At 43.3% G+C, this 19,423-nt stretch overlaps 1 protein-coding gene across 2 annotated transcripts in view; it reads left to right on the top strand.

Moving 5' to 3' along the window:
- Window positions 1–9,251: 9,251 nt before the first annotated feature.
- spire1a (spire-type actin nucleation factor 1a) overlaps window positions 9,252–19,423 on the top strand; it is a 120,332-nt gene continuing 110,160 nt past the window's right edge. Inside the window, exons 1-2 of one of the 2 annotated variants that reach the window (XM_060904750.1) lie at window positions 9,252–9,761; window positions 17,192–17,223. In XM_060904750.1, the coding sequence (XP_060760733.1) occupies window positions 9,461–9,761; window positions 17,192–17,223 (333 nt within the window). In that variant the 5' untranslated portion in view covers window positions 9,252–9,460. The remainder of the gene's footprint in view (window positions 9,762–17,191; window positions 17,224–19,423) is intronic. The other variant, XM_060904751.1, reaches the window with a different exon arrangement.

Here is a 19,423-nt window from a genome sequence, read left to right as displayed (position 1 = left end):
CATAAATCAGTGACACTCATAATTTACCAGGCTAAGTGTTTTTCTTGGTTTGAAAATAATTCAGTATAAAATTGCTTGATTGGTACAAACTCACCAATGCCTCAGCTCCATGCACCTGCAGGTCTGCCGATAATTAATACACTCAAACGACTTCAACTTACAGTGTGCTTTGTGTTTTTGTGTGAGGTGTGAATTACAATGTTTTACTTTAGAAATAAAGAATGAGATTGTGAAGTATGATGTGATTTAATGGCTTCATGTTATCCTGTCCACTAGGCGGTGCTGAGAGGATATGATACCCATTTCAAATGGTGCTGCGTCTAGAATTTTCTTCCAGTGATAAGCCTACGAATGAAGAGAATATTAATAATACAACCGTTTGTTATGTATGGCTAATACTAATATACAGTGGTGCTTGAAAGTTTGTGGACCCTTTAGAATTTTCTATATTTCTGCATAAACATGACCTAAAACCTCATCAGATTTTCACACAAGTCCTAAAAGTAGATAAAGAGAACCCAGTTAAACAAATGAGACAAAAAATATTATACTTGGCCATTTATTTATTGAGGAAAATGATCCAATATTACATATCTGTGAGTGGCAAAAGTATATGAACCTCTAGGATTAGCAGTTAATTTGAAGGTGAAATTAGAGTCAGGTGTTTTCAATCAATGGGATGACAATCAGGTGTGAGTGGGCACCCTGTTTTATTTAAAGAACAGGGATCTATCAAAGTCTGATCTTCACAACACATGTTTGTGGAAGTGTATCATGGCACAAACAAAGGAGATTTCTGAGGACCTCAGAAAAAGCGTTGTTGATGCTCATCAGGCTGGAAAAGGTTACAAAACCATCTCTAAAGAGTTTGGACTCCACCAATCCACAGTCAGACAGATTGTGTGCAAATGGAGGAAATTCAAGACCATCGTTACCCTCCCCAGGAGTGGTCGACCAACAAAGATCACTCCAAGAGCAAGGCGTGTAATAGTCGGCGAGGTCACAAAGGACCCCAGGGTAATTTCTAAGCAACTGAAGGCCTCTCTCACATTGGCTAATGTTAATGTTCATGAGTCCACCATCAGGAGAACACTGAACAACAATGGTGTTCATGGCAGGGTTGCAAGGAGAAAGCCACTGCTCTCCAAAAAGAACATTGCTACTCGTCTGCAGTTTGCTAAAGCTCATGTAGACAAGTCAGAAGGCTATGGGAAAAATGTTTTGTGGATGGATGAGACTAAAATAGAACTGTTTGGTTTAAATGAGAAGCGTTATGTTTGGAGAAAGCAAAAACACTGCATTCAGCATAAGACCCTTATCCCATGTGTGAAACATGGTGGTGGTAGTATCATGGTTTGGGCCTGTTTTGCTGCATCTGGGCCAGGACGGCTTGCCATCATTGATGGAACAATGAATTCTGAATTATACCAGCAAATTCTAAAGGAAAATGTCAGGACATCTGTCCATGAACTGAATCTCAAGAGAAGGTGGGTCATGCAGCAAGACAACGACCCTAAGCACACAAGTCGTTCTACCAAAGAATGGCTAAAGAAGAATAAAGTTAATGTTTTGGAATGGCCAAGTCAAAGTCCTGACCTTAATCCAATGGAAATGTTGTGGAAGGACCTGAAGCGAGCAGTTCATGTGAGGAAACCCACCAACATCCCAGAGTTGAAGCTGTTCTGTACGGAGGAATGGGCTAAAATTCCTCCAGAATCAACAGCTACCGGAAACGTTTAGTTGCAGTTATTGCTGCACAAGGGGGTCACACCAGATACTGAAAGCAAAGGTTCACATACTTTTGCCACTCACAGATCTGTAATATTGTATCATTTTCCTCAATAAATAAATGACCAAGTATAATATTTTTTGTCTCATTTGTTTAACTGGGTTCTCTTTATCTACTTTTAGGACTTGTGTGAAAATCTGATGAGGTTTTAGGTCATATTTATGCAGAAATATAGAAAATTCTAAAGGGTCCACAAACTTTCAAGCACCACTGTATTACTATACAGTTCACGTGTTGTGAAATGTGTGTGTGTGTGTGTGTGAACAAGATGTCAGTGAAGAATTTTAGAGAGAAAGAGAGAAAAAAACCCTCCTTTATTTGGTGCAGTTCAGAACTCTGAGCAAAATTAATATCAGTGTATCATCTATTATAATGGCTCACTAGTTTGCTTACTATATATCAGCATGTTTATGGAATAGTTTATACCTGCGTCTGAAGATATGATATCAACTTTCATGCCTGCACATTCCTTCCTCTATTTTGGATCTTCTGCCCTGCAGTACCAAAGACTGGAGGTCAAAACAGTTATGCTACTCGACAACAGTGTAAAGTTTTAGGCTACATCCACACGACAACGGCAACGAGATTTTTTTTTAAAATATCGCGTCCACATGGGCAACGGATCAGTAAAATATCAGGTTCATATGGCAACGCAACGCTTGCTGAAAACGATGCAATACACATGCCACACCTCTACGTGCGCTGTAAGACGGTCCCATCGGAGACACCAGAACAATAGAAGAAGTAGACGCATGCGCATAAACTCCTTCTTCTGTAGCATCAGCCACATATAAAGTTTTGATTATTAATCAGTAGCGTAAAACGAAAGACGCGGAAAGAGGAATGAATGGGGGTAGATGGAAGCCCGTACGCCAACATTCTGATATCCTCCAGAATTCTTTAATGGTCTGGAATAAATTGAATGCTACACGTTGATGGATTACTTTGTTCTTCTACTCCCTTTTTGAGGAATGTATTGTCGGACTTAAACCAACATCTGAAGAGGTGAGATCGCTTCTTTTTTTTTTTTTCCTATTTTTGCTGGCGGGATTGTTTTTGTTTTTGGAAAGCGCACGGGCGGTGCGCGGTTTGGTTATACTGCTTCCGCAGTGTTTGGACTAAAGACTCTGCCCTAAGGGCTATTCTCTCACTCTCTCTCTCTCTCTCTCTCTCTATCTCACTTTGCACCATTACACAATAAATATTCACAGTGAAAATATTTTGTAAGCGCGATTCATGAACCAACTTATAGGATTTGTTGACAACTCGCATCGAGTTCGTTCCACTTCTACCCGGCGTGAAGCACTGACAGTCATGTGGTTGTGACGTCATCGTAAACAAATCCGTTCTACTCATCCAGACGACTTCGCAACAGCGCCGTTCCCAGATTTTTCCACTCTGGAACCCGTTCTCAAAAGATTTCATTTTGGGGCACCCAAAACGCCGGTGCCGTGTGGACGCCAGGCCGAAACGATAAACAATTTTATCAGATTCACCTGAATCCGTTGCCGTGTGGACAGGGCCTAACTCACAATATGCATTCATAACATAAATGGTTTTGCTCCAACACTCAGAGAATAAAGTACATTATTGTACCTTTAGGGCTACAATGACTTGTCACTGGATCAGCACTCTCTAAGATACTTATTTGTACCCTTTATATACTGCTTGGGAACATAAATGTACCTTTTTGTCCCTAAAAAGGAACACACAGTTACCTTGAGGTCCAATAATAAACCCTAGAGCAAGGGTCTTCAATCCTATCCACAAAGGGCCAGTGTGGCTGCAGGCTTTCATTCCAACCAAGCAGGAGCTACACCTGATTTCACTTGTTTAATCATTTCACCCTCGTCTCCAGTCAACAATCAAGTGAGCCTCCAATTTGGCTGTAATGAAAGCCTGCAGCTACACCGGCCCTTTGCGGATAGGATTGAAGACCCCTGCCCTAGAGGGTACATTAGTGTAGATTGTACCTTCGGGGACAGAAATGGACTCCTACTGTAACTCTATCCCTATTTCTGACAGTGCAGAGAGGTAGTTGGTACCTAATGTTAGCTTGCAACTTCATTTCAGATCCGGGCTCTTGGTTAATTTAGCTACTAAACTGAAAAAACAACAACAAAACCTGCTACTGTGGAGCTTCTTGTCTTCATTTCTTTCACAGCGGTTTCTTTCACAGTGACAGTGTGTAAAAAAAGTCTCCTTTTTGACCAGCTAAACCAACACCAGTACAACACTAACCACTAAGAACCTTAATGCATGTACGTATGGCCTGTTTGTAAATTTTTCTGCATATTTTATTGGACTTTACATTTTGATAGATGACCAGGTTGCTAGAATGCATGGAATCTGTTCTATCAGTTGTACACAACATTTTGGCCCTTCTGTGTGCTTGTTTTAAAAAGTTTTTGAGACATGAAATAAAACACTTGGGAGCAGTGTTGTATTCAAGTCACTAAAGCTCGAGTCCGAGTCCAGACTCCCCAGTGTTCAAGTCCAAGTCAATAGAGTCGAGTCCAAGTCGAGTACACGACTGATCCGAGTTGAGTCTGAGAACAAGACTCCACCCGCACCATTTGACGGTGGCTGTTGCTGCGTTTATGTGAAAGCGTCTCTGCTACTGTGTTGGACTAACGTTCCTGCTTGACTGCCCCGTTTTAGTTAACAGACTACAGATAAAAAGCTTGTTCATCGCTCAGCAAGCCCCGCCCACTATCAACAGAGCAAATAACACGAGAGAGGGTTAACACTAGCTAGTTCATCAGTCAGCAAGCCCCGCCCACTATCAACAGGGCAAGGAACATAGTGTGTCTCTTACTTCTGTGGGTGGAGTCTTGCCAAATGACGATTGAAGTTTGAGGTTGTCCCCGTCATCTCCTCGATAGTTCTTCTACATATGGAACACACAGCAGGGCGTTTTTTCCCACTGCACGAGAAGTCTGTATAAGCAAAGCGGACAATCCTAGCGGCTTCTCTCCATGCGCCATTAACGTTAGTTTGTTCCTGAACATGACGTATGAACAGGTGAATGTGCATTCTCTTGCACAAAATTAGTATAAAAATGAATGTAAATATAAATATCTCATCTCATCTCATTATCTCTAGCCGCTTTATCCTTCTACAGGGTCGCAGGCAAGCTGGAGCCTATCCCAGCTGACTACGGGCGAGAGGCGGGGTACACCCTGGACAAGTCGCCAGGTCATCACAGGGCTGACACATAGACACAGACAACCATTCACACTCACATTCACACCTACGGTCAATTTAGAGTCACCAGTTAACCTAACCTGCATGTCTTTGGACTGTGGGGGAAACCGGAGCACCCGGAGGAAACCCACAGGGAGAACGTGCAAACTCCGCACAGAAAGGCCCTCGTCGGCCATGGGGCTCGAACCTGGACCTTCTTGCTGTGAGGCGACAGCGCTAACCGCTACACCACCGTGCCGCCTAAGTCAAATCATGAGTCCGTAAAATTAGGGCACGAGTCGGACTTGAGTCCGAGTCCTGGACTCGAGTCCCACAAACCTCCTTGGGAGTATGATGATGTCGGAAAATAATCCACAACGGGGTGTGCGATGCAGCTAGACATAAAGTAGTGTTACTCTTACCACCTTGAACTTGATTATTTTCCAATAACAGCATTAACACAAGTGTTTTATTCCTCTTGTCGCACTGCATTTTGACAATACTAGCAACATATTATTTTGTGTATTAAATGTATTCAGTTTAGAAAATGACACATCGTATGTTTTATCTATTTGTGGAATGTCTACGAGAAGTTAGTTCCTGTTATCAGTTATGTTACAAGAGCTATAAATTGTATTTCCATATCATGGAACACTACGAACAATCTCTGGGACAATCTCTATCCCAATTACATGTTTTAGATATTTTTTTCTTCTGTTTATGTAGTTAAGTTGTTATTATACAAATGATAATGTATTTGTACGAGTACAGTAATATACTACACACCTGTGATTTGCCTTGCAGCCGGCAACTCTGATGCATTTCCCTCTTTGGTGTGGTTTATTTAAGAATACTCAGGTGTGTACCAAAACAACTGGACCATTAGTGAGGCCATCTCGGACCAATTCCAACTGAACTATAGTGTTCAATTGGAACACTATAGAGTGCGTTATGTTGCCCTGGAATGCAACATGAGCAGAAGCTTGAAAAGATGACATTGGCTGACTTCACATGCATCACAGAAAGCCATTTGGTGGCACGGTGGTGTAGTGGTTAGCACTGTCGCCTCACAGCAAGAAGGTTCTGGGTTCAAGTCCAGCGGCCGGTGGGGGCCTTTCTGTGTGGAGTTTGCATGTTCTCCCCGTGTCCGCGTGGGTTTCCTTCGGGTGCTCCGGTTTCCCCCACAGTCCAAAAACATGCAGTTAGGTTAACATGGGGCGGCCTTGGGCTGAAGTGCCCTTGAGCAAGGTACCGAACCCCTGACTGCTCCCCAGGCACTGTACTGTAGTATGGCTGCCCACTGCTCTGGGTGTGTGTATTCACTGCTTCAGATGGGTTAAATGCAGAGGATGAATCTCACTGTGGGGCGGCACGGTGGTGTAGTGGTTAGCGCTGTCGCCTCACAGCAAGAAGGTCCGGGTTCGAGCCCTGTGGCCGGTGAGGGCCTTTCTGTGTGGAGTTTGCATGTTCTCCCCGTGTCTGCGTGGGTTTCCTCCGGGTGCTCCGGTTTCCCCCACAGTCCAAAGACATGCAGGTTAGGTTAACTGGTGACTCTAAATTGACCGTAGGTGTGAATGTGAGTGTGAATGGTTGTCTGTGTCTAATGCTGCTTTTCCACTACCAACGCGGCTGAGTTGGGCTGAGCCGTGCCGTGCTGAGTCGAGCTGAGTGGGGCTGTTGGAGTTGCATTTCGACTACAACCGTGCTGAACCGTGCTGGCTGGAAGTGGGTGGACACATTGGGTGGAGTTAGCAAAAGTGGGTGGATGTCACGTGATGTCGTTAGGCGGCGCAAACAGTGACATCAGTGACCTTTTAAGCAGTAGTCTCACGACCCGGATAGTAAACAATAAACATGGAGGACATGGAGTCGTTAGTGTTGCTGGTCTTGGTGCTGTGGCTTGTTGTCACCAACAACGCCAACAGATACTGGCAAGAGCGTATAGATGAGGCGAGGCGCATAAGGCTTCAGAAATTCTCGTAATTTGTAATTCTTCTTCTTCCGGGTTTACGGTGTTTACAGATCCCAGCATGCTCGCGGGGCGTGTGTGGGCATATGAGGACACTCCTCCTCACCAATCAGTGCACAGGGGAGTGTCTCCTCACGCCCCTAGCCCCACTCGGCTCGGTTTGGCTCGCTTCAGCCCCACTCCAAAACCGTGCGAGTTTTGGGTGCTGAGTAAGGCTGAAGCGAGCTGAGTCGTGCTGCTCTGAGGTAGTCGAAACGCGAGCCGTGTCGGGCTGAAGTGCACCCACGTGCAATGAACCGGTGCTACAGGTGCTCTAGCCCCTGCCCCTTTTCTGTTTGCTGTCCAAAGTGCCCTTTTCATAGGGACTGGTTTTTTTTTTAAATATTTGTAAAAGATAAGTTAGCTCCAACATCAATATTCTCTACAATTTGACAATCTCATCTCATCTCATTATCTGTAGCCGCTTTATCCTTCTACAGGGTCGTTTTCTATGTAAATGCGGGCATCAATCCGTGACGTCATGCATTCAGTGAGCCTCCGTGCAGAAAGCGCATGCAGGCGGTTGACAGTGGGAGACAGTGCGAGGAACGGCATGGTAAGGTCACACTGAAAGTCTCCTTTCATTTCTTATCTGAACATGCAATATTGTGCAGCTTAGAACACAACAGTAAATGCGTAGGGTTGTTTATCATTTAATGAAGCCACCTAGGCTATATTTAAACCGCTTGCTCCATCCATTTCATTAACGTGGCAGATTCGGAAACTTTAGTTTGAACGACGGCGTTAATAACATATTCTAGCAGCTTCGAAAACTTAAGGCTGAATGACGACGTCCACAACATATTCTATCAAGACACACAGAATGTTCAGTTGCAATTGAAATTTAGTTTTGAATAAAGTTAACTTGTGTGAAAAATTTGTTCCAAGTGCCCTTTTTTGAATGTTGAGCCCCTGCCCCTCCAAAGGTCTTTGTACGGCCCTGCTGAAGTAGGCTGAAGTGAGCTGGAAAAGGGTAGTGTAAAAAGGGCCATATGTGTCAGCCCTGTGATGACCTGGCGACTTGTCCAGGGTGTACCCCGCCTTTCGCCCGTAGTCAGCTGGGATAGGCTCCAGCTTGCCTGCGACCCTGTAGAACAGGATAAAGCGGCTACAGATGATGAGAATGAGAACGAGAAAAAAAAAATCTTTCCAGTTCCTACTTGGCCACAAACGTAACAGTACGTATCAAAAAGGTTGTTCTGACGCAGGGTTCGAATCATAAATTTGACCCTATGGGGGTCTCTATTTAAAAAAAAAAAAAAAAGCAATGCATACTCGCTCTCCTGGACCAGCGCACTTTTGCGCACTGCAGTGCACAGCTTTCACACACAGGCGCGCGCATTCACGCACGTACGCACACACACACACGGTGTTGCATATATATATGTATTGTTAAACAAATTATATATATATATATATTGTATATATATATATATATAATTATATATATTGTTAAACAGGGGCGGCACGGTGGTGTAGTGGTTAGCGCTGTCGCCTCACAGCAAGAAGGTCCTGGGTTCGAGCCCCGTGGCCGGCGAGGGCCCTTCTGTGCGGAGTTTGCATGTTCTCCCCGTGTCCGTGTGGGTTTCCTCCGGGTGCTCTGGTTTCCCCCACAGTCCAAAGACATGCAGGTTAGGTTAACTGGTGACTCTAAATTGACCGTAGGTGTGAATGTGAGTGTGAATGGTTGTCTGTGTCTCTGTGTCAGCCCTGTGATGACCTGGCGACTTGTCCAGGGTGTACCCCGCCTTTCGCCCGTAGTCAGCTGGGATAGGCTCCAGCTCTCCTGTGACCCTGTAGAAGGATAAAGCGGCTAGAGATAATGAGATGAGATGAGATAGAGGACAAGTCTTCTTCGGACTTAACTTCACATTCGATTTCGCAGGCTGCAAATTTCAGTTTGCGCGCATAGTGGTGTGGTGGTGAAGTACAGCCGTACATGTTGCGGTTTAATAACATGTTCAATACAAAGTTATGGCTGCATGGTGATCGGAAATGAAACGAGTTTTATTTATATGGTGATATAGGCTATTCAAGCTTATTATGGTGATATATGACGTATTTGAGAGTCTTCCACAGAAAATTAAGTTTGCTTCTTTCATGGGAGCTCAGCTCCCATCGGCTCCCACGTAATTCGAACTGTGTTCTGACGTCACGCCGCCTGCCACACCTTCTTTTGTGCTGAATGAAATGACTCCTTTTAGGACCGCGCGGACAACCAGCCGTCATATGACCCGGGCGCTGCTGCTGGTGATGAACAACATGAACACAACACAGGAGTGCGCATGTGCGCGCACACAAACACTACACACGCAGAACTGAATGGACAGTGTGTGTGTGTGTGAGAGAGAGAGAGTATATGGAGTGGAGGAAGGCTGGATGCTTCAGCTCTCTAAAGGACGCTATGTTTTATTTATTTAATTCTTACTTCTTTATTATAAGCAAGACAGTGTGATATTATTATTATTATTATTATTATGATGGCCAAGCTGCCTGGGAATGAAGATGGAGACACCGACGTGGACTCTGGGGATGGAGAAGACCTGTGTCTGGAAGAGATTTTAAGCCTCTATGCTCAGCCCATAAATGAAGAACAAGCTTGGGCAGTTTGTTACCAGTGCTGCCAGTTTTTCAGCCAGTTTAAACGCAGGAGGCGGAATTCCCATTCCCATTCCCAATCCCAATCCCGTTCAGATGTTTACAGAAAGATTGAAGGACCAGGCGATGTGCGGATCTGTAAAGATGGGACTATTAAAGTGCACCACAGGAACATCTCAGGTAAACCAGCATAGATCTACAGCACACACACAACACTCAATTTAATTACAATGTAATCAAATTGATTGATTGGAATGAATGATTACGCATGCGCAGTGATAAGTGTCGTTTATTAGCTAGGGGTCTTGTTTACCACACACACTCCATCTCATCTCTCTATCTCTTCCACTTCATTAACAGCCACTATTCTAGAGATTACATACAGTATAAGGGCTGGACCTCAAATGAAATATTGGAGTCAGTGCACTACATAAGGGTTGAAGGTATTGTCCCATATGTATTATAGTGCACTTATATAGGGATAAAGAAGTGGTTTGGGGTTCAGCCAGTCCCAAACAGGACTCTAAGCTAAAGCTAAAGTACAGGTTTGTTTGTTTTCCTCACTTCTGGTCAGAGGTGGAAATTTTTCATCTAAGAAAAAAAGAAGAGAAGGGATAGACTAGCATGCAATCAATGCTGTGTGTGGCACAGTGGTAACAAAATGTCCTTCTTGTTTCCACTTCCATCCATCCATCTCATTATCTCTAGCCGCTTATCCTGTCCTACAGGGTCGCAGGCAAGCTGGAGCCTATCCCAGCTGACTATGGGTGAGAGGCGGGGGACACCCTGGACAAGTCGCCAGGAGATAACCAACCATTCACACCTACGGTCAATTTAGAGCCACCGATTAGCCTAACCTGCATGTCTTTGGGGGAAACCCATACAGACACGGGGAGAACATGCAAACTCCACACAGAAAGGCCCTCGCCGGCCGCTGGGCTCGAACCCAGAACCTTCTTGCTGTGAGGCGACGGTGCTAACCACGACACCACCGTGCCGCCCACCTTGTTTCCACTTAATGTTCATAAAATAAAATAACACAAGCATCACGACGAGCTATATTGTTGCAAGAGTTCAGACCATGAGGTTCCCTGACCATAGAGATCCTGAAAAGACTGAATGCTTCCCATTATAGTGACCATAGTCATCGCAGTAGGAATGGGAAGCTTTTCCTTCATTACTTATAGAATCAGATACAGTATAAACCTGTGTGTGTGTGTTTTAAAATAAACATAAGTATACCTTCGTGGCACTGTTCGTTTTATTAATCTGTGCAGCCTTGAGAAAACCATAGAAAACCAGCACCTCCCCATTTCGAAATGTATGCCGTCTCATATTTCCTGATGTCGCCCCAGGGTTCCGGTTTCAAAGTAGTGTTTGTAATTGTGTCTTTCCACCATTTCACCCCTTCCCCCAAACCTATAATCACGGGTGAACCCTCTCTCTCTCTTTTTTCAGCTTTAGAAACCATCTAATGATCTCCTCCTAAAATACAACCATTTCAGATTTTGTCCACATTTGGTCCATAACTCTTATGAAGAAAACTTGGAATTTTACAGATATCCTGTACTATAACGATACTACTGATTACTACTAAATTTTAAGACTGCTTCCAGCAGTCTATTACTGCAACATGTATGTAAGGAATAAATCAGGCTGGTGAGTTCAAATTCAAAGGGTTTATTGTCCTATGCACAGTAAGGACATGTCCTCTTGCACAATGAAATTCTTAGTTTGCTGTCCACCATGAATGCCAATTACAAATAAATAAATAGGCGGAGGAAATAATACAAAGTAAAGGGAATTCACTGCTGTGTGTCACCAAACAAGTCAACAACATACGCGGTGTACGAGCCCACCCGCCTGCCTGAATGATTACAGGCCGATAGAACCCACTCCAGTCATCTCAAAGGGCTTTGAGAGAGTGGTACTGGCCCACATTCAGGGCAGTATACCGGAAACCAGAAATTTGAGTGCTGGTTCTAGAAAAATAATCAATGATGTGGTTGTGGTGGCTTGATGAGAAGTGGCGTTACTGTTCCCAGTCTTGCAGTATTATTTTTCAATAATACCAGCACATCGTGATCCTTTATTCCTCTTATACGACAGAAATTTGTCAGCAGTACGAACAAGTTTTGTTTAGAAACTCTCGATTATTTAACAGTTGAATATGTTTAAGCTTGGGCGGCACGGTGGTGTAGTGGTTAGCGCTGTTGCCTCACAGCAAGAAGGTCCGGGTTCAAGCCCCGTGGCCAGCGAGGGCCTTTCTGTGTGGAGTTTGCATGTTCTCCCCGTGTCCGCGTGGGTTTCCTCCGGGTGCTCCGGTTTCCCCCACAGTCCAAAGACATGCAGGTTAGGTTAACTGGTGACTCTAAATTGAGCGTAGGTGTGAATGTGAGTGTGAATGGTTGTCTGTGTCTATGTGTCAGCCCTGTGATGACCTGGCGACTTGTCCAGGGTGTACCCCGCCTTTCGCCCGTAGTCAGCTGGGATAGGCTCCAGCTTGCCTGCGACCCTGTAGAACAGGATAAAGCGGCTAGAGATAATGAGATGAGATGAGATATTTAAGCTGCTTTCGCCACCATTGAATGCGCAGATCTCTGCGCTGTCAGAAATAGTGGTACAGTCGGAGTCCATTTCTGTCCCTTAAGGTACAGTTTACACTAATGTACCCCCTAGGGCTCACAGACCTCATGGTAACTGTGTGTACCTTTTTCAGGCCAAAAAGGTACATATATGTTCCCAAGCGGTATATAAAGGGCACAGATAAGTACCTTAGAGGATTCTGCATCAGTGACGAGCCATCGTACTCTGAAAGGTACAACAATATACTGTACTTGATTTTTCCGAGAGTGTGCATGCTGACAACTTTCAGAATGCAACGGCTGATGGTGAACAGTTTCTATGACGATTTACTCAAGTTGTAAGTGATCCAAGCATTAAAAAGAATGTGTGTAAATCTATTGATTGAGGCTACGTTTACATTAGACCGTATCTGTCTCGTTTTCTTCGCGGATGCACTGTCCGTTTACATTAAACCGCCCGGAAACGCCGGGAAACGGGAATCCGCCAGCATCCACGTATTCAATCCAGATCGTGTCTGGTCCGGTGCTGTGTAAACATTCAGAATACACGGATACGCTGTGCTGAGCTCTAGCTGGCGTCTCATTGGACAACGTCACTGTGACATCCACCTTCCTGATTCGGTGGCGTTGGTCATGTGACGCGACTGCTGAAAACGGCGCGGACTTCCGCCTTGTATCACCTTTCATCAAAGAGTATAAAAGTATGAAAATACTGCAAATACTGATGCAAATACTGCCCATTGTGTAGTTATGATTGTCTTTAGGCTTGCCATCCTTCCACTTGCAAGTGGTAAGTGATATGCGCTGGGATCACACACACAGCGGCTCAATCCCGAATCACTGCTCGTTCACTTCACTCGCGCGCTCTGTGAGCTGCGCAGGGCCGGAGTGCGCACCCTCCAGAGGGCACTTGCTGTTCAGGGCGGAGTGATTTGGAGCGCAGGATGCCTGCGGAGCTGAGCGTATCCGTGTATTGGTGTTGCTGTGTGCACGCTAATCGTTTTAAAAACGTTAATCTGATGATCTGCTGATACGGTCTAATGTAAACCCCACCTTAGCTAAGCACTGGTGCCTAGGAAGCAGAGCTTTTTTTTTTTTCTGTTTTTTGCGATTTAAACTAATTTTTAATTTCATTTTAAAATCAGTGAATCATGTGTTGTGTGTCAAACCAGCCCCAACACACTAGCTGTATTTTCCTCTCTGCAGTAGTGTCACTGAAATGACCAGGATCATAAATAATTTAGCTTCCCATGATGTACATGTCGAGTTTTCTCTATAAGACGTCAGCTGATGGTCTTGTAGAACGTTCAGAGTTTAATTAAGTAGTAATTTTTTTTTTTTTTGCTCGTACGCTTTTGATGTTCCAAGCAAAAGGGGAAATGGAGCAGCTCGTTAAATCTCAACTATAAGGCGTATGACGCAGTAAGACAAGACTGCTGTCTGAAAAGCAGCATTACCGGTTTCTAGACTGATCACTGGGCACCGGTTTCATGCCAAGCACTCTGAGTTTTGTTGCTGTACCCTTCTCTTGTTTGAGTCTCAGAGGGGGAAAGTGGCCGTTAGAGTGACACTGGGTTTATTCATTGGAGGCAGAAAGAAATGTAGGCAGTCAGCCAGGCTTTACCCAAACATTTTGTCGGAAGTGCCATTAAAGACAAAGCTGAGCTGTACTTTATAGAGTGCGTATAGTTTAACTCAATTACACACCGCAAAAAATGGCTTTTCAAAAATAAGAAGTAAAAGATTAAAACAAAGCATATTTGCTTGAATCAGGTGAAAAAAATCTGCCAGTGGAACTAGTCAAATTTGACTTGGTAAGATTTCTTAAAGTAAGATGAAAAATCTAACCTGTTTTTAGATGAAATAATTCCAAAATAAGATTGGGGAACTTATTATGCGAGATCTGATTAACTCAAAATAATCCAAATAGTTCTTATAACAAGATCGTACTTCTTACATTTAGCCATTCAAGTCATTTTTATTCATTTCATTTTAAGGGTATTTCACTTAAATTCAAAGTCTTAGCAGTAAAAACTGAATTTAAGATAAATGTACTAATATTAGGATTGTTAAATTCTACAACTAAGCATTGCTCGCTTAAAAGATTCTCCTTTTGTGACCTGTAATTAGTAAAATACTCTAGATATGAGACCAGAGACTATCTCGAATCAAGTTGACGACACGTGTAGCATTGCAACAAGTTTATTTTTTTCCCATTTCAACATTCAAACATTAAAACATCTCTTAAGATTCCACTTCCCCAGGACCTCAGGCACCAAAAAAAAAAAATCTAAGCATTTTGACTTACAGTGCTTACACAACGCCAAAGCAACAGTGCATTTTGGGGGCACTGACTATTCATGTGTACGAGGGGTTTACAAGATCAGGCACAAAAACAAACAAAAACCCACTGAACTTAACTCACAGCATTCCAAAAAGCCCTCACTAAAACGCCCTCCACTCACTCATAGCCTTTTTGAAGGCACTTGTCTGGTCTAGAGTCTGTACAGCATCTAGAAGGACCTCACTCTGAATGACTGAGAAAACAGTCGCAGTAAACTTAGGATCTGTAAGGTGGAGTTGAATTGTGGTTGGTAGAAGAGAGCAACTGGACTTGCTTGAAGATTCTTGAAAATGTTTCGCCTCTCGTGCGAAAGCCTTCCTCAGTTCTGTCTGTCTAATAGGGAGTATCCAGTATTTATCCTCTCATGGATCATCATAGAATCTGAATCAGAATGCTGATGGCTGCATTGTAGGTGGCTGATTCTACAACCCCGATTCCAAAAAAAGTTGGGACAAGGTACAAATTGTAAATAAAAACGGAATGCAATGATGTGGAAGTTTCAAAATTCCATATTTTATTCAGAATAGAACATAGATGACGTATCAAATGTTTAAACTGAGAAAATGTATCATTTAAAGAGAAAAATTAGGTGATTTTAAATTTCATGACAACAACACATCTCAAAGTTGGGACAAGGCCATGTTTCCCACTGTGAGACATCCCCTTTTCTCTTTACAACAGTCTGTAAACGTCTGGGGACTGAGGAGACAAGTTGCTCAGGTTTAGGGATAGGAATGTTAACCCATTCTTGTCTAATGTAGGATTCTAGTTGCTCAACTGTCTTAGGTCTTTTTTGTCGAATCTTCCGTTTTATGATGCGCCAAATGTTTTCTATGGGTGAAAGATCTGGACTGCAGGCTGGCCAGTTCAGTACCCGGACCCTTCTTCTACGCAGCCATGATGCTGTAATTGATGCAGTATGTGGTTTGGCATTGTCATGTTGGAAAATGCAAGGTCTTCCCTGAAAGAGACGTCGTCTGGATGGAAGCATATGTTGCTCTAGAACCTGGATATACCTTTCAGCATTGATGGTGTCTTTCCAGATGTGTAAGCCGCCCATGCCACACGCACTAATGCAACCCCATACCATCAGAGATGCAGGCTTCTGAACTGAGCACTGATAACAACTTGGGTCGTCCTTCTCCTCTTTAGTCCGAATGACACGGCGTCCCTGATTTCCATAAAGAACTTCAGATTTTGATTCGTCTGACCACAGAACAGTTTTCCACTTTGCCACAGTCCATTTTAAATGAGCCTTGGCCCAGAGAAGACGTCTGCGCTTCTGGATCATGTTTAGATACGGCTTCTTATTTGAACTATAGAGTTTTAGCTGGCAACGGCGGATGGCACGGTGAATTGTGTTCACAGATAATGTTCTCTGGAAATATTCCTGAGCCCATTTTGTGATTTCCAATACAGAAGCATGCCTGTATGTGATGCAGTGCCGTCTAAGGGCCCAAAGATCACGGGCACCCAGTATGGTTTTCCAGCCTTGACCCTTACGCACAGAGATTCTTCCAGATTCTCTGAATCTTTTGATGATATTATGCACTGTAGATGATGATATGTTCAAACTCTTTGCAATTTTACACTGTCGAACTCCTTTCTGATATTGCTCCACTATTTGTCGGCGCAGAATTAGGGGGATTGGTGATCCTCTTCCCATCTTTACTTCTGAGAGCCGCTGCCACTCCAAGATGCTCTTTTTATACCCAGTCATGTTAATGACCTATTGCCAATTGGCCTAATGAGTTGCAGTTTGGTCCTCCAGCTGTTCCTTTTTTGTACCTTTAACTTTTCCAGCCTCTTATTGCCCCTGTCCCAACTTTTTTGAGATGTGTTGCTGTCATGAAATTTCAAATGAGCCAATATTTGGCATGAAATTTCAAAATGTCTCACTTTCGACATTTGATATGTTGTCTATGTTCTATTGTGAATACAATATCAGTTTTTGAGATTTGTAAATTATTGCATTCTGTTTTTAAATTTATAATTTGTACTTTGTCCCAACTTTTTTGGAATCGGGGTTGTATGATGATCCGTGAGAGGATACTGCGACTGTTTTCTCAGTCATCCCTATTAGTCAGACAGAACTGAGGAAGCCTTTCGGACGAGAGGCGAAACGTTTTCAAGGATCTTCAAGCAAGTCCAGTTGCTGTCTTCTACCAACCACAGTTCCTATGTACCTGGATGACTGAGAATCTTCACAGATATGTGGAGTTGAATTGTAATGAAGGATTCAAAGATTTCAGTAAAGTTCATTTATTCCCAAAACAAGCATACTTTTTTTTCTTGAAACAAGATGAACCGCATTTGACAAATGTCCAAAATGTACTTGCTTGTTTTAAAAAAAAAAAAAACTTGTTTTATTCTCAAAGGTGCTCCAAATAAGACTTTTTCAAGACATTTTGTCTATACAAGATTTTCAAGATGGGCTGTCTAAATTATGCCTTATAATAAGGGTGGCTAGATGTTTTGACTTGAAAATGGACAAATAAACTTCCTAAGATTATTTTTTGCAGTGCACCACTTTTTTTTTTTTTTTTGTTCCCTCATTATGTAAAAGGAGTCTGTATAATATAGACTCCTATATTTGGCTCTGTGACTTATTTAAAAACACCCCAGTGTAATAAGCACTCTTCATAAATATCATTATGCACCTCTTGTTTTTTCTTTTGCAGATAAATACACACCGCATAATTCCTCCACAGAGGTGAGTCATCAGTTTCCCTTTTTTTTTTTTTTTTTAAATGAAACTGTTGAGTCATGCTGAAAGTCTTTGCCTTGAAACGAACGCTCTTACTGAATAAATTTCTCGGTTGCTTTTTACAAGCAAGGCGTCAAGGGTGTAACGTTAGGCAAAGGCAATTAATATGCTATACATTGTGTGTGTTGTTCAGTGTCCTTGGTGCCCTAATTGCGTTACTTCACCTTTCGTTGGCAGCCATTAGCAACCAGTTGTTCCAGGTTGGCATGGCAGCTACAGTAGAATGCAATGTGGATTGACGGCTTCGCCAGAGCGCGTGTTGGATTTCTGGGTTTGTTCGTTTGCTGCTGCTGTGCTTTTGGAGATGTGTTCTAAGCTTCTCTGTGAACAGTTTAGTTCAGTAAGAAAACTCCTCTATGTTATGAAAATGTAGTTTGATACAGGACACTTTTGCTGTCTTGGTAGGAAATACTGTAGAACGAAGACAGAAAAGAGAGGAGATGTTATACAGGTGAATAAATTGCGCTCCTGGAACAAGGCGATTACGTATCCGAGCGATGAAGCAAGTAGCGGTTGATATAGCAGTCACCAGAGCCCTCTGAACCATGTAGAGTTCTTTTGCAAAAGTAAATAGAAAGTACAGTCTTTCTAACTCTGTTTGTTAGACTAGTGAAGTAGAAAAGCAGGTTCGGTATCTGATGGAACAGTCACTAGCTTTTTGTTGCGTCAACAAATATATCATCTCAGCAATGTGGCGTTCTGTATGGTTTTCCAAATCTGTAAACTCCTGTGAATGACGAGCCTCTTCTTCTTTGGTGTTCTGCCTGATGGCAGGTCTGCTCTGACAGCTTCAACCATCAAAGTTTCTAGGGAAGAATTACAGTAGTGGTTTCCTGTTACCTTCCTTCTACTGGATTATTATCGAAGTTTTTTCCTTTTAACCATTCACACCTATAGACAATTTAGAGTAGACAGTTAACCTAACAACATGTCTTGCCCCTTTTCCTCCAAAGCAGTTCCAGGGCTGGTTCGGGGCCAGTGCTTAGTTTGGAACCGGGTTTTCTGTTTCCACTGACAAAGAACTGGCTCTGGGGCCAGAAAAACCGGTTCCAGGCTAGCACCAACTCTCTGCTGGGCCAGAGGAAAGAACCGCTTACGTCAGCGGGGGGTGGAGTTGTTAAGACCAACAACAATAACAAGACCGCGAAAGATCGCCGTTTTTAAGCGACGAGAAGCAGCAGCTGTACAAACGCGAAGTCATCCATTATTATTGTTGTTGTTGCTGCTGCTGCTTCTTCCGTGTTGTTTTTGCTTCGATATTCGTGCCAAGGTTTATGCAAACGTAGCGACGTAACTGACGTATACAACGACGTAATGACGTGGCTTCCCTTAGCACCGTGAGCTATGGAAAAGCAAACTGGTTCTCAGCTGGCTCGCAAGTTGAACAAGTTGTGAACCAGCACTGGCCCCGAACCAGCCCTGGAACTGATTTGGTGGAAAAGGGGTATCTGTGGAGGAAACCCACGCAGACACTGGGAGAACATGCTAACTCCACACAGAAAGACCCCTGTCAGCCACTGGGCTTGAACCCAGAACCTTCTTGCTGTGAGGTGACAGTGCGAACCACTACACCACCGTGCCACTGATTAATCTCTATTACCATATATATGAAAATGAGTGCGGTTTCACAGACTCTCACTCAAGGCTGGGAGATGATAGAGGTGGGCTGCCCATCTCTAATTAGAGGGTGTTAACATTTATTTATTTGGGGGGGATAAATTTCATGACGTAGTACCAAGTACCCAATGGTCAACTCTACATCCGCATCAGCCACAAGCTTCAGGATGGTTTTAACCAATAGATGGCATTTTTTCAACCCATAAAATACCAGTTTTTACAATATAAACCGGTATTAATGTTTGTACTGTGATGAGTCATGTCATTTATTAATTTTCATCTCAAAATCACATTTAAGTCTGCAGTATCTCTTTAACCAGCAACAGAAACATGTTGTAATCTAGGATCTCATAGATCTTTATTTTTGGGTACGATAGTGAAATGGTTGCCTCATAGTACCATGCGCAAAGCTGTTTTCAGGTCCAACACGAAGTAAAACAAACAAAAATAAGCCAGGTTGCAACGTATACACTTCTTGCTTAGATCCCATGAAGCAGAACCGAGTCATCAGACCGAACGTGGAAAAAGG

This window comes from Neoarius graeffei, chromosome 22 (assembly GCF_027579695.1).
Source record: "Neoarius graeffei isolate fNeoGra1 chromosome 22, fNeoGra1.pri, whole genome shotgun sequence".
In the NCBI taxonomy this organism is placed as follows: domain Eukaryota; kingdom Metazoa; phylum Chordata; class Actinopteri; order Siluriformes; family Ariidae; genus Neoarius; species Neoarius graeffei.
The sequence above is the reverse complement of the archived record's forward strand: the minus strand, read 5'-3'. Positions and strand labels throughout refer to the sequence as shown.